The sequence below is a fragment of the Caretta caretta genome, chromosome 8 (assembly GCF_965140235.1).
Source record: "Caretta caretta isolate rCarCar2 chromosome 8, rCarCar1.hap1, whole genome shotgun sequence".
In the NCBI taxonomy this organism is placed as follows: Eukaryota; Metazoa; Chordata; order Testudines; family Cheloniidae; genus Caretta; species Caretta caretta.
Window position 1 is genome coordinate 75,746,502 of NC_134213.1, and position 13,196 is coordinate 75,759,697.

General features: G+C 40.7%; 2 protein-coding genes across 5 annotated transcripts in view; one reads left to right on the top strand and one right to left on the bottom strand.

Annotated features, from left to right (window-relative positions):
- Nucleotides 1-13,196, bottom strand: part of BTBD8 (BTB domain containing 8) — an 82,665-nt gene that overhangs the window by 38,848 nt on the left and 30,621 nt on the right. For all 4 annotated transcript variants that reach the window (XM_075131637.1, XM_048861625.2, XM_048861626.2 and 1 more), the window contains 3 exons: nt 7,902-8,182; nt 6,906-7,023; nt 578-667 (listed from right to left, as the gene is read on the bottom strand). In XM_075131637.1, coding sequence (XP_074987738.1) covers nt 578-667; nt 6,906-7,023; nt 7,902-8,182 — 489 coding nt within the window. The remainder of the gene's footprint in view (nt 1-577; nt 668-6,905; nt 7,024-7,901; nt 8,183-13,196) is intronic.
- Nucleotides 10,040-11,849, top strand: LOC142073019 (uncharacterized). Its single transcript, XM_075131639.1, has 2 exons — nt 10,040-10,603; nt 11,192-11,849. The coding sequence occupies exons 1-2, from the start codon at nt 10,048-10,050 to the stop codon at nt 11,710-11,712; spliced, it is 1,077 nt and encodes a 358-aa protein (XP_074987740.1). The 5' UTR covers nt 10,040-10,047; the 3' UTR covers nt 11,713-11,849.

The following is a 13,196-nucleotide window of genomic DNA, read 5'->3' on the forward strand; positions in this document are numbered from 1 at the left end:
ATACAATATGTAATAAGACTCAAGAAGAGTTTTATTTGCTATACACTAGCAGCAATATTGTTCTGAGCACTTGTGGACAAAATGTTTCCAACCATGATTCAATTTCCTAGTGTACAATGATCCTGAATTACACTTGTTAAAAGTGACCTACAAACTGAATAGTTGATTTGCTTTTATATCCTAAATGTGCATCCTAAAGAGCCATGAAAATTTATGAGACAGCTCAGCCATTTAGGGCACATTTTTGTGGCACACGTGAGGTTAAATAGAAGAGGAGTGAAAAAACTTTCATGTAGGCTGTGGGACACTAAAATGTAGATTATGGAAAAGGATGAAGTTGATGAATGCTCCCCCTTTCTTCCCCCAACTGATAAATTTAAGAGAAACATCAAAACCACTGTATTCTACTAACAAAGTCAAAATACTACTCCAGAAATTTATTAAATTGAAGAAGAAAAAAAAAGTATCACAGCAGATTACTATGAATTGCTTTGTATGTAGCATGGTTGCTGCATATTTGCAGTAATTTTAAATTGCCTACCTTTGCTCCCATATGACTTGCAAAAACTATGCTTACCCTTGAAGAGTGATGTGCTCTTGGGAGCTTTCAGCCCAACTTCCACTCAGCATAGCAGCAAAGTAACTAGATCTGGCACATAAAATGGCCCTGAGAGGGGAAAAAAGTAAATATTTGTATCTAGTGAAATAATGTTTATTACAAGAAAAATCTTAGATGAGATCAATTCAGATCTTTGCCCCTGACACATCAAGGTATCTGTGCACTGCATATCTTTTTCTCCCAGTATCTTTGGCAACTAATCTGAGGATGTTATAATAATGAGGAAAATTAATACCACTCTGAAAGTTCTCAGTTAAAGCTAGATTCTAGTACACCTTTAGTATTCACATAAAACAGAAGAAATAAATTGCCGCAAGACTTACCTGTTCCTCCAAAAGAGAAAGTGGAATAGATCTTTCAGATACAAGTTTGCAACTTTTATCATATTACAGTGTAACACTAAATTCAAATTATTTATATAACAACACTTCAGACAGTTATGTCCTGGACCTCTTGCTGATACTTATAGTATACTGATTTTAACAAAGAAATGTTTACGAAAGATATAGCTAAAGCTTCAGTCATTCCAGAGTAACTACCCATCTCCTAGCAAAAGGTAAGTTTCAGTCTATTCTAATATATTAGTATGTTCCAACAAAATAGAGTGTGCTTCTTACATGAACACATGAGAAGAGCTATACTTTATTTTCGGGCTATCAAAAGATTAAAAAAAATTAATCGTGATTAATTGCACTGTTAATAATAAAATATCATTTATTTAAATATTTTTTGATGTTTTCTACATTTTCAAATATATTGACTTCAATTACAACACAGAATACAAACTGTACAGTGCTCACTTTATATTTATGCTTGATTACAAATATTTGTACTGTAAAAACAAAAAACAGCATTTTTCAATTAATCTAACACAAGTACTCTACTGCAATCTCTTTATCATGAAAGTAGAACTTACAAATGTAGAATTATGTACAAAACAATAACTGCATTCAAAAATAAAACCACGTAAAACTTTAGAGCCTACAAGTCCACTCAGTCGTACTTGTTTTTCAGCCAATCAAGTTTGTTTACATTTGCAGGAGATAATGCTGCCCGCTTCTTATTTACAAAGTCACCTTAAAGTGAGAACAGATGTTCGCATGGCACTTTTGTTGCCGGAGTCACAAGATATTTACGTGCCAGATGCACTCAACCACCATTCCAGAGGATATGCATCCATGCTGATGATGGGTTCTGCTCGATAAGAATCCAAAACAGTGCGGACCGAAGCATGTTCATTTTCATCATCTGAGTGAGATGCCACCAGCAAAAGCTTGATTTTCTTTTTTGGTGGTTTGGGTTCTGTAGTTTCCGCATCGGAGTGTTGCTCTTTTAAGACTTCTGAAAGCATGCTCCACACCTCGTCCATCTCAGATTTTGGAAGACACTTCAGATTCTTAAACCTTGGGTTGAGTGCTGTAGCTATCTTTAGAAATCTCACATTGGTATCTTCTTTGCGTTTTGTCAAATCTGAAGTGAAAGTGTTCTGAAAATGAACATGTGCTGGGTCACCATCAGAGACTGCTATAACATGAAATATATGGCAAAATGTGGGTAAAACTGAGCAGGAGACATACAATTCTCCCCTAAGGAGTACAGTCACAAATTTAATTAATTTTTTTTTTTTTAAAACGAGCGTCATCAGCACGGAAGCATGTCCTCTGGAATGGTGGCTGAAGCATGAAGGGGCGTATGAATGCTTAGCATTTCTGGCATGTAAATACCTTGCAATGCCGGCTACAAAAGTGTCATGCGAATTCGCCTGTTCTCACTTTCTGGTGACATTGTAAATAAGAAGTGGGCAGCATTATCTCCCCTAAATGTAAACAAACTTGTTTGACTTAGCGATTGGCTGAACAAGAAGTAGGACTGAGTGGACTTATCAGCTCTAAAGTTTTACATTGTTTTGTTCTTGAGAGCAGTTATGTAACAAAAAAAATCTACATTTGTAAATTGCACTTTTACGATAAAGAGATTGCACTATAGCACTTGCATGAGGTAAACTGAAAATACTATTTCTTTTGTTTATAATTTTTACAGTCCAAATATTTGTAATAAAAAATAATATTAAATAAGCACTGTGCACTTTGTATTCTGTGTTGTAATTGAAGTCATTATATTTGAAAATGTAGAAAAACATCCAAAAATATTTAATAAATTTCTCTTGGTATTCTATTGTTTAACAGTGTGATTAAAACTGCAAAAAAATCACAATTATTTTTTTTAGTTCATTGCATGATTTAAGTGTAATTAATCAACACCCTACTTTATTTCCTTCTAGTCTATAATAGCCTACATTCCCAGGCTCAGAAGCAAAATAGGGAGTAAAACAGTGTGTTTGATTTATTCCTCTTCTCCCATAAAACAAACCAAATCATTCATCCAATTCAATATCCCATCTCCAGCAATGCCCACGTGCTTCAGAGAAAAGTATAAAAAGCCCCATAATATAATTAGCTGTGCAATACTAGATTATTTGAGTGGGAGCAGAGAAGTAGAAAGAGCGAGCAAGCAGTAAGAGAGAGGAAATTGCTTCCTGACCCCAACTCATGATTAGGGTACACTCTGAAGTACAAGGACTAGCTTTTATATATTTTATCTTAGCTAGTATAATTGTGGATGATTTTCTCATTCATATTAATTTCTTATAGTTTGACATTAACCTTCAAATTTGAAAGTTACTTTGCTTCAGTTACATCTTTTTGCAGAAAACACAATAGGTTAAACACTATATAAGAATGGTATTTCCTTTTATTTACATTATAATTTGTTGACTTTTAAATTATATGAAAGCACTCTTGTTCTTGTACAAGATAAAGAAAGAAGCGGCATACAATTTGCCTTCTCTTCCCCTGTCAGTTTATATACTGGTATCTCTCTCATATGGTTTCTTTCTTCTCCAATATGTCCAATCTACAATCTCTCTCCCATTCCTCCCACAAGCCAGCCAGCAATATTTAAGCTTTCCTGGTATCCTCCTAATCTGAATTAAATAGGTCAACCCCTAAATCCAACAAGGATGTTGTAATAGACCAAAACAGCCCTGAGCATGTGAAAGTGAATTCTGAACATGTGACCTTCTCCTGCAAGCTAAATATATTGTCTTTGTTTTTGTCAATTCCCCTCCAAACAAGCTTCAGCAATGAGCAGGAACAAGGCTAAGCTCTGCTTTAGTATGATACTGAACATTTAAATAATGCATGTTAAATAAGATGGCTACCCAGTGAAAAAGTAGCATTATGATGTTATCTAAACATGCTATATTGGTGTCTCTTGTATGTGTTACAGTGTACATTTGTATAGGTTCCAGATGCATTTGATACAGAAAAGAAACTTGCCCTTGGTTTCCTACTGCTATGATCTGAGCCACACAGCAGTGAAGTGAAGTGAGCTGTAGCTCACGAAAGCTCATGCTCAAATAAATTGGTTAGTCTCTAAGGTGCCACAAGTACTCCTTTTCTTTTTGCGAATACAGACTAACACGGCTGTTCCTCTGAAACAGCAGTGTAAGTTGTTCAGTCTTAATTATACAAGTCACAAGGGACTACAACCAAATGGCAGTTCTCTTGCAGTATTTGGGACCTAATTTTGTTACCCTCTCTCAAATAGTATTCCTTACTCGAAAAAATAGTCCATTTAAGTTAATGGGACTACCTGAGTAAGGAATACTCTCATGAGTAAAGATTGCAGGATGGGCCTTGAAATTGCCTGCAGTTTGAGGATATCACTTCTCATAATCTGGGATGATAAATAAAACTCACTGCTATCTACACTGCAATTATACCCAAAGTTACCTTTCCCTGACTCACTTTAAGACACCCTCTACTGTTCAAATCTCTATATAATGCTGAACCAATCTGCCAATTTTCTTGTGTCTGTTTCAGAACATCCCAGTTTTCCTCTTCCCTGCTGATATGATGCGCTGCCAAATTTTCTGATGTTGGCTAGACTGGATACATCCTGGCAAGGTAATGGCCTGGACTGAAACAGCTCTTGCAGAATGGGTTTGTTGTTTTTTGAGGTGCGGGGGGAAGGGCAGATTCCTTCTTGCATTAAAATTTCTTTTGCTCTATGAAAATGAGAACGTCTTTTTCTCAGTCCTACATCATCCAAAGAGAAGCAACCTACATAAACACCGTTTCAGACATGTAGCATCCAACATAACTTTAAAAACAAACAACCCCCCCCACCACATTCCCATATCTCCTGTAGTAAATAAAATAATCAGACTTGCTACATTAAATGGATATTTTCCCCCGTTTCCACTAGTCTCACTTGGTGAGAGATTAGAAAACAAGACTTTTTTTTTCTATCCTCTCTCAATTATATATGTAAAATATTAATGAAATGCAAGCAAAATGGAAAATTGTTTCAAACTGAAAAATATTATCTGGATTTATGCCTGCCTTCAGGACAAATCAGAAGAGATTATTGGCTTTTTCAAATACCTATGAGAAAGATGAATACTCAGAAAGTCATCTTGTTCCCTTTACTACTCTTTATTTGTACACTGCAAAAAAAGTAATGCATCAAAAATGTAAAAACCCACAGAGAGAGAGAGAGAAAAAAAGTCAGCTTTGACCAAAAGGTGGAGTGCAACACAATGAGCTGACTGACTTAGGTAAGCTGCCTGCGTGATCAAGGGAAACACTTTGCCGATGGTGTTCTACACAGATATTCTATGATAGTAGATAATCTGTAACAAATTTTGGGCTCCTATCTCAATAACTTAACCCTACAGGTGATCCACCTCTCTTCCGCAGGGAGCTGCCAGTCTTTCCCCTTTGCAATGAAAGACTTCAGCAACAGAGAAAGGATCTGATGGGAGGCAATGGAGAAAAATGCCTGCTTCCCCCTGCCAGACACTTTCACCGACACATGCACCTGTATATTGCAGTGAGAACACAGCTTGCTTTTCACTGCAGCGTGTAGCTACACATACATTCATGCTGCTGCCAGTGGTGTGCAGTGCAGACACAGCTTTACATTCACATCTTCCAGAACTCTGGTTGCTCTGAATGCATGGGCCATATTTTCTATATCATTCCAGCAACCCTTCTGCACCATTCTGGCTGTGTAAAGGGGCCATAAATGAGTTCAGATCTCCCTATCATAGGTCTGACCTTAGTTTTCATGTCTCTTATGCTACCTCCATTTCCCTGTAGCCTCTTGCTATGGGGGAAGCTCAGGAATATGTATGGAGGTTGTGGCTTTCTAAAACATGACAATTAGCTCTTTTCCAGCTTCCTACATCAAAACCAACCATAGAAAATTGGACCCCACCACAGAGAATCTAACCTAACCTAACCAGGGATTTCCCAACTTGTGTGCAACTAACAATCAGAACAGCAGGGACAGAGTCCAGTGGTTACAGCTTGATATTTTTCTCCAGAAAGTTATAAATTGTCTGAAAACAGGAGAGAATGGCCATCTCAGCTTTATCTACTGCAACATGATAGTCCTAAATGGTTCTTAAGCAGAGTGATGATTTCTGGGTTACCAAGGGCTGGTAACTCTCTTGAGACAAGGAGACAACATTCACCTCTACTTCACTGAAGTGGTTACTGTTCTCTTGTGGACACGTAACAAGGGGAGGAAAAAATGGAAATGGGATCTTCAGGGCTCCAAAGACCTTTCCTTTCCATCCCAGGAGGTTTCTGTTTATTTGGGCTAGTTTTATTAGGAATTAATTAGTATCAGTTGACTTGTAGATTTATTTATTTATTTTGACAGCATAGATTTGTTTACAGGCAGGGCTTTGGAGCTGTGCTCCGGCTCCGCTCCAGCTCTAGGCAAAAACCTGCAGCTCCACTGCTCCAGAGCTGCTCCACTTCTGGGCTCCGCTCCAAAGCCCTGTTTACAGGATTTCAAGTTGTAACACTGTGCTGTATTTAGTTTTCTTAACTGGTTTCATTACAATAAATATATTGCAGCCTAATTCTACTTTAATTTATACTAGGATGCACCTGAAGTAAAAAACACAGAGCTACAGTATTAAAAACATGTTACATTTTCTCTTAAGACTTAAGTTATCACAAGAACGACAGCTGTAATCACGAGGAAGCACTTCAGTTACTACAAAAATACTACTGGTCTCTGTGGTGAAACTAGCAAAGCCATTATAGTAGCTCTAACAGTACAAAATAATATAAAGACATCATGTTAAGAATACTTTATTATATTAAACCTGTAGATCAACACAGCTAGGTAACATTAACAGTCTTTTATACAGAAAGGATTACTGGTGACATAGTTTACATTCTAAATTCATTACTTATTTAAATACCTGTGAGCCTGAAACTGGTTGCCTTCTATCCAAATATTAATATCTGGACAACAACATTTCTTGTAGAGCATCATTAAGTCTTCTCCTAACCCAGATGCGGTTTCTAGTTCAGAATTACCTGTAAATGGGGGGAAATAGTTATTTATTTCTTCCAATTTATACTAGATTATTCTGAAGTTACAAACAATTTCAGGTATCTGAAACAAAGGATCTATCATACTAAAAAGACAACATATTTTATATCCATGCTACAGCTTTCACATGGGATAGTTTATTTCCTTCTGAAATGCACATTTGATGAAAGCCTTTTCAGATAAACTTACTAGTAGTGGGGAATAACTTCTATGTGTTGCTCTTAACTGAGATATTGGGAGTTTTACCAGCTACTGTTATTGCTGTATGTGAAGATGTATGTTGTTTGTTCCCTTTTCTATACAAACCATACATACAATTCAAGGAGATTGGTCTCTGAAGAAATTTAAGTTTACTTCTGACATCAGAAACAAAGGCTATTAACTCCTTACAAAATGAAAAATGGATATTTACATTTCCCAACTTGCAGGACTATATGGAACTGACTTGGCCCTGCCCCCTCACTCACTACGTGTACATGAAACACAGTGGAACCAGTGAAGTTCTGCAGGGAGGAAAAGGAAGGACCACCCAATATTGAAGCACTGTATCAAAGGGGCCTGGGCTTACATCTGCTGTAGCCCAGAAGAGGCATTGGTACTAATGTAAAATGCTCCTCTTCCTCAATACCTACATCTTCATTCTGTGGCAGTACGAGTGCAAGGGATACAGTTTCTACCACATCCCTGTATGGTCCCTATGGAACACCCATTTACTCAGGGCATGAGGGAATGATCTGGGCCAAAGCAAAGAATAGTCATCTTGGTCTTGTTAGTGCAATAATAAACTTTACCCACAATTTTTGAACAAACCTACACTGGGGTTTAGGTAACGAGCAAAATCCAAACACAATTCTAACTTCACCTGGATTAGTTACGTTGCCTTCAGCATCATTGGCTTCTAGAATTTCATCTTCAGTATTAGGTGAACAAACAACTTCTCTTTCTATGGCTCCGTCCAGAAAATGCTGATTAACAGAAGTTCTTTTATCACTTCCAATGCATTTTCCACCTGATATTTGAGTGTTCTGAAGACTACCAGATGTAAGGCTTTCATTTTCCTGTGTTTGTCTGGGCTCCAGTACTCTTTTCCTCAGAGTCTCTTCCTCGATTTCCCTAATGTTTTTATCAGACGAATATACAACCCTAGAAGAAGACACTGAAGTTTACTCATGTAAATTTTTCAAATGTTCCAAAATAACAGCTCGAAAACACATTTATATATTATGCTTAACAAGGCTTATATAGAGAAAATATTAAGAAAACAATTACTTTTGAATTGTATACTGAATATAAAAAAATCTTAGCAATTAAGAGAGTACTTGAAAATGTGCAAAATCTGTGAAAATAAGTGTTGAAATATTTCTATAGCCCTGCACTAGTGCAGCCTTCAAAAGAACGCATCTGCATATCGTGTAATTTACTCCCAGAATGCAAGGCTGTAGCACTGCATTTCGTTTTCTAACATTCCTTGGTAACTTACTTTCTTTGCTGCAGGGAGAAAAATCTTAAAAAGAAAATTTAAGACCATTCCATATCTTCTGTCTATCCCTATCATCCACTAGCAATAACAGATCCCTACGGTACAAACTGGCCTCTCTTAACAGCCAATATTAAGAATGGCTGATTTATCTGTGCAGCTTAGCAGAACCAACAATAAAATGCACTCCCTCATGTTAGTCTCATCATTACATTTATAAAACTGAGAGGTAAAAAGATTCTAAGGAACACTGTAGTTACTAACACACAAATGATTAGAAAGTCAGAAATTTAGTTTAAATTTAACTTCAAAGAAAACCAAGTGTATGTAAATACTCAGTTAATATCACACAAAAACCTCCCTCTTGCAATATCAGCCTTCCATTTTCCCTTCATACCTACTTTGTAAGATGTATTACTTTCAGATGAAGGACTTTATGGGTTTACAAAGTCCAAAGTGCGTAGCTGAGATACTTCACTAGTACAGTTGGGTTTCATACACATATCTTCAACATTAAGTTAGATACAGTAAGCTTTGCTAGTTTCATTTAAAAGCTATAGTTACATATCTGAGCTCAGGAGATTCATACTTATAGATATGTTTACTTTGTGTTTAAACATCACTCTCTCTGTGGCAAGTGGGATTTTTGTGAATATTAGGCAAATAAATATATTTGTCTAATCAGGAATTAAGTACATTTTTCTGCAGACTGTGTATAGCCTGGCCCTTGGCAAGCTGAGGAGATTGAAAACAATCCTTCTTAGGAAAAGGCCTATGTTTATAAACCTATGTCCTATGGCTGAGTGGAGTAGCTTCCCCTTCTGACAACTCCATAAATTATGATTAGGGTACATGTTAGTCAAGAAAAAATGAGAAACTGCAGAGGAGGAAAGAGAATGGAGGAGTCAAACTGGTACTGGGAGCAGCTAGCATTAAGGGAGCATGTGTCTGGACGAATCAAGGTTACAGTGGAGACCTTTTAAAGGTCAGTATGACTTCAAGCCCCTACCCCCCACGGATTTTTAAAATCTTCATACCTCAAGGTGCTTGCAGAGTTCCTAAACTCTGAAGCTCCTGATATTTACAGGGCTTTCCATCTTTGGGTTGGGATGGGCTGAGGGATGGAAAGAAGAGTGGAAACAGCCTAAGCCCTGGTCTACATTAGGACTTTAGGTCGAATTTAGCAGCGTTAAATCGATGTAAACCTGCACCCGTCCACACAATGAAGCCCTTTATTTCGACTTAAAGGGCTCTTAAAATCGATTTCCTTACTCCACCCCTGACAAGTGGATTAGCGCTTAAATTGACGTTGCCGGCTCGAATTTGGGGTACTGTGGACACAATTCGATGGTATTGGCCTCCGGGAGCTATCCCAGAGTGCTCCATTATGACCGCTCTGGACAGCACTCTCAACTCAGATGCACTGGCCAGGTAGACAGGAAAAGAACCGCGAACTTTTGAATCTCATTTCCTGTTTGGCCAGCGTGGCAAGCTGCAGGTGACCATGCAGAGCTCATCAGCACAGGTGACCATGATGGAGTCCCAGAATCGTAAAAGAGCTCCAGCATGGACCGAACGGGAGGTACGGGATCTGATCGCTGTTTGGGGAGAGGAATCCGTGCTATCAGAACTCCGTTCCAGTTTTCGAAATGCCAAAACCTTTGTCAAAATCTCCCAGGGCATGAAGGACAGAGGCCATAACAGGGACCCGAAGCAGTGCCGCGTGAAACTGAAGGAGCTGAGGCAAGCCTACCAGAAAACCAGAGAGGCGAACAGCCGCTCTGGGTCAGAGCCCCAAACATGCTGCTTCTATGATGAGCTGCATGCCATTTTAGGGGGTTCAGCCACCACTACCCCAGCCGTGTTGTTTGACTCCTTCAATGGAGATGGAGGCAATACGGAAGCAGGTTTTGGGGACAAAGAAGATGATGATGATGAGGAGGTTGTAGATAGCTCACAGCAAGCAAGCGGAGAAACCAGTTTTCCCGACAGCCAGGAACTGTTTCTCACCCTAGACCTGGAGCCAGTACCCCCCGAACCCACCCAAGGCTGCCTCCTGGACCCAGCAGGCGGAGAAGGGACCTCTGGTGAGTGTACCTTTTAAAATACTATACATGGTTTAAAAGCAAGCATGTGAAAGGATTACTTTGCCCTGGCATTTGCGGTTCTCCTAGATGTAGTCCTAAAGCCTTTGCAAAAGGTTTCTGGGGAGGGCAGCATTATTTCGTCCTTCATGGTAGGACACTTTACCACTCCAGGCCAGTAACACGTACTCGGGAATCATTGTAGAACAAAGCATTGCAGTGTATGTTTGCTGGCATTCAAACAACATCCGTTCTTTATCTCTCTGTGTTATCCTCAGGAGAGTGAGATATAATTCATGGTCACCTGGTTGAAATAGAGTGCTTTTCTTCAGGGGACACTCAGAGGAGCCCATTCCTGCTGGGCTGTTTGCCTGTGGCTAAACAGAAATGTTCCCCGCTGTTAGCCACAGGGAGGGGGGAAGGTTGAGGGGGTAGTCACGCGGTGGGAGGAGGCAAAATGCGACCTTGTAACGAAAGCACATGTGCTATGTATGTAATGTTAACAGCAAGGTTTACCCTGAAAGAGTGTAGCGACTGTTTTATAAAATGTGTCTTTTTAAATACCGCTGTCCCTTTTTTTTTCTCCACCAGCTGCATGTGTTTCAATGATCACAGGATCTTCTCCTTCCCAGAGGCTAGTGAAGCTTAGAAAGAAAAAAAAACGCACTCGCGCTGAAATGTTCTCCGAGCTCATGCTGTCCTCCCACACTGACAGAGCACAGACGAATGCGTGGAGGCAAATAATGTCAGAGTGCAGGAAAGCACAAAATGACCGGGAGGAGAGGTGGCGGGCTGAAGAGAGTAAGTGGCGGGCTGAAGACAGGGCTGAAGCTCAAATGTGGCGGCAGCGTGATGAGAGGAGGCAGGATTCAATGCTGAGGCTGCTGCAGGACCAAACCAGTATGCTCCAGTGTATGGTTGAGCTGCAGCAAAGGCAGCTGGAGCACAGACTGCCACTGCAGCCCCTCTGTAACCAACCGCCCTCCTCCCCAAGTTCCATAGCCTCCACACCCAGACGCCCAAGAACGCGGTGGGGGGGCCTCCGGCCAACCAGCCACTCCACCACAGAGGATTGCCCAAAAAAAAGAAGGCTGTCATTCAATAAATTTTAAAGTTGTAAACTTTTAAAGTGCTGTGCTTAAAGTGCTGTGTGGCATTTTCCTTCCCTCCTTCACCACCCCTCCTGGGCTACCTTGGTAGTCATCCCCCTATTTGTGTGATGAATGAATAAAGAATGCATGAATGTGAAGCAACAATGACTTTATTGCCTCTGCAAGCGGTGATTGAAGGGAGGAGGGGCGGGTGGTTAGCTTACAGGGAAGTAGAGTGAACCAAGGGGCGGGGGGTTTCATCAAGGAGAAACAAACAGAACTTTCACACCGTAGCCTGGCCAGTCATGAAACTGGTTTTCAAAGCTTCTCTGATGCGTACCGCGCCCTCCTGTGCTCTTCTAACCGCCCTGGTGTCTGGCTGCGCGTAACCAGCAGCCAGGCGATTTGCCTCAACCTCCCACCCCGCCATAAACGTCTCCCCCTTACTCTCACAGATATTGTGGAGCACACAGCAAGCAGTAATAATAGTGGGAATATTGAGGTCTAAGCGAGTCAGTAAACTGCGCCAGCGCGCCTTTAAACGTCCAAATGCACATTCTACCACCATTCTGCACTTGCTCAGCCTGTAGTTGAACAGCTCCTGACTACTGTCCAGGCTGCCTGTGTACGGCTTCATGAGCCATGGCATTAAGGGGTAGGCTGGGTCCCCAAGGATACATATAGGCATTTCAACATCCCCAACAGTTATTTTCTGGTCTGGGAATAAAGTCCCTTCCTGCAGCTTTTGAAACAGACCAGAGTTCCTGAAGATGCGAGCATCATGCACCTTTCCCGGCCATCCCACGTTGATGTTGGTGAAACGTCCCTTGTGATCCACCAGAGCTTGCAAAACTATCGAAAAGTACCCCTTGCGGTTTATGTACTCGGCGGCTTGGTGCTCCGGTGCCAAGATAGGGATATGGGTTCCGTCTATGGCCCCACCACAGTTAGGGAATCCCATTGCAGCAAAGCCATCCACTATGACCTGCACATTTCCCAGGGTCACTACCCTTGATATCAGCAGATCTTTGATTGCGTGGGCTACTTGCATCACAGCAGCCCCCACAGTAGATTTGCCCACTCCAAATTGATTCCCAACTGACCGGTAGCTGTCTGGCGTTGCAAGCTTCCACAGGGCTATCGCCACTCGCTTCTCAACTGTGAGGGCTGCTCTCATCTTGGTATTCATGCGCCTCAGGGCAGGGGAAAGCAAGTCACTGGGAATCATCCCAGACCTGCAACACTATGCAGTCCCACCAGTCTGTGCTTGTTTCCCGAGCCCAGAATCGGCGTTCCACAGCATGAACCTGCCCCATTAGCACCATGATGCATGCATTGGCAGGGCCCATGCTTTCAGAGAAATCTGTGTCCATGTTCTGATCACTCACGTGACCGCGCTGACGTCGCCTCCTCGCCCGGTATCGCTTTGCCAGGTTCTGGTGCTGCATATACTGCTGGATAATGCGTGTGGTGTTTAATGTGCTCCTAATTGCCAAAGTGAGCTG

Coding starts and splice junctions, on each gene's coding strand:
- LOC142073019 (XM_075131639.1), top strand. CDS start 10,048: ATGATGGAGTCCCAGAATCGTAAAAGAGCTCCAGCATGGACCGAACGG. Junction 10,604..11,191: donor AGGCGGAGAAGGGACCTCTG/GTGAGTGTACCT, acceptor TTTCTCCACCAG/CTGCATGTGTTTCAATGATC.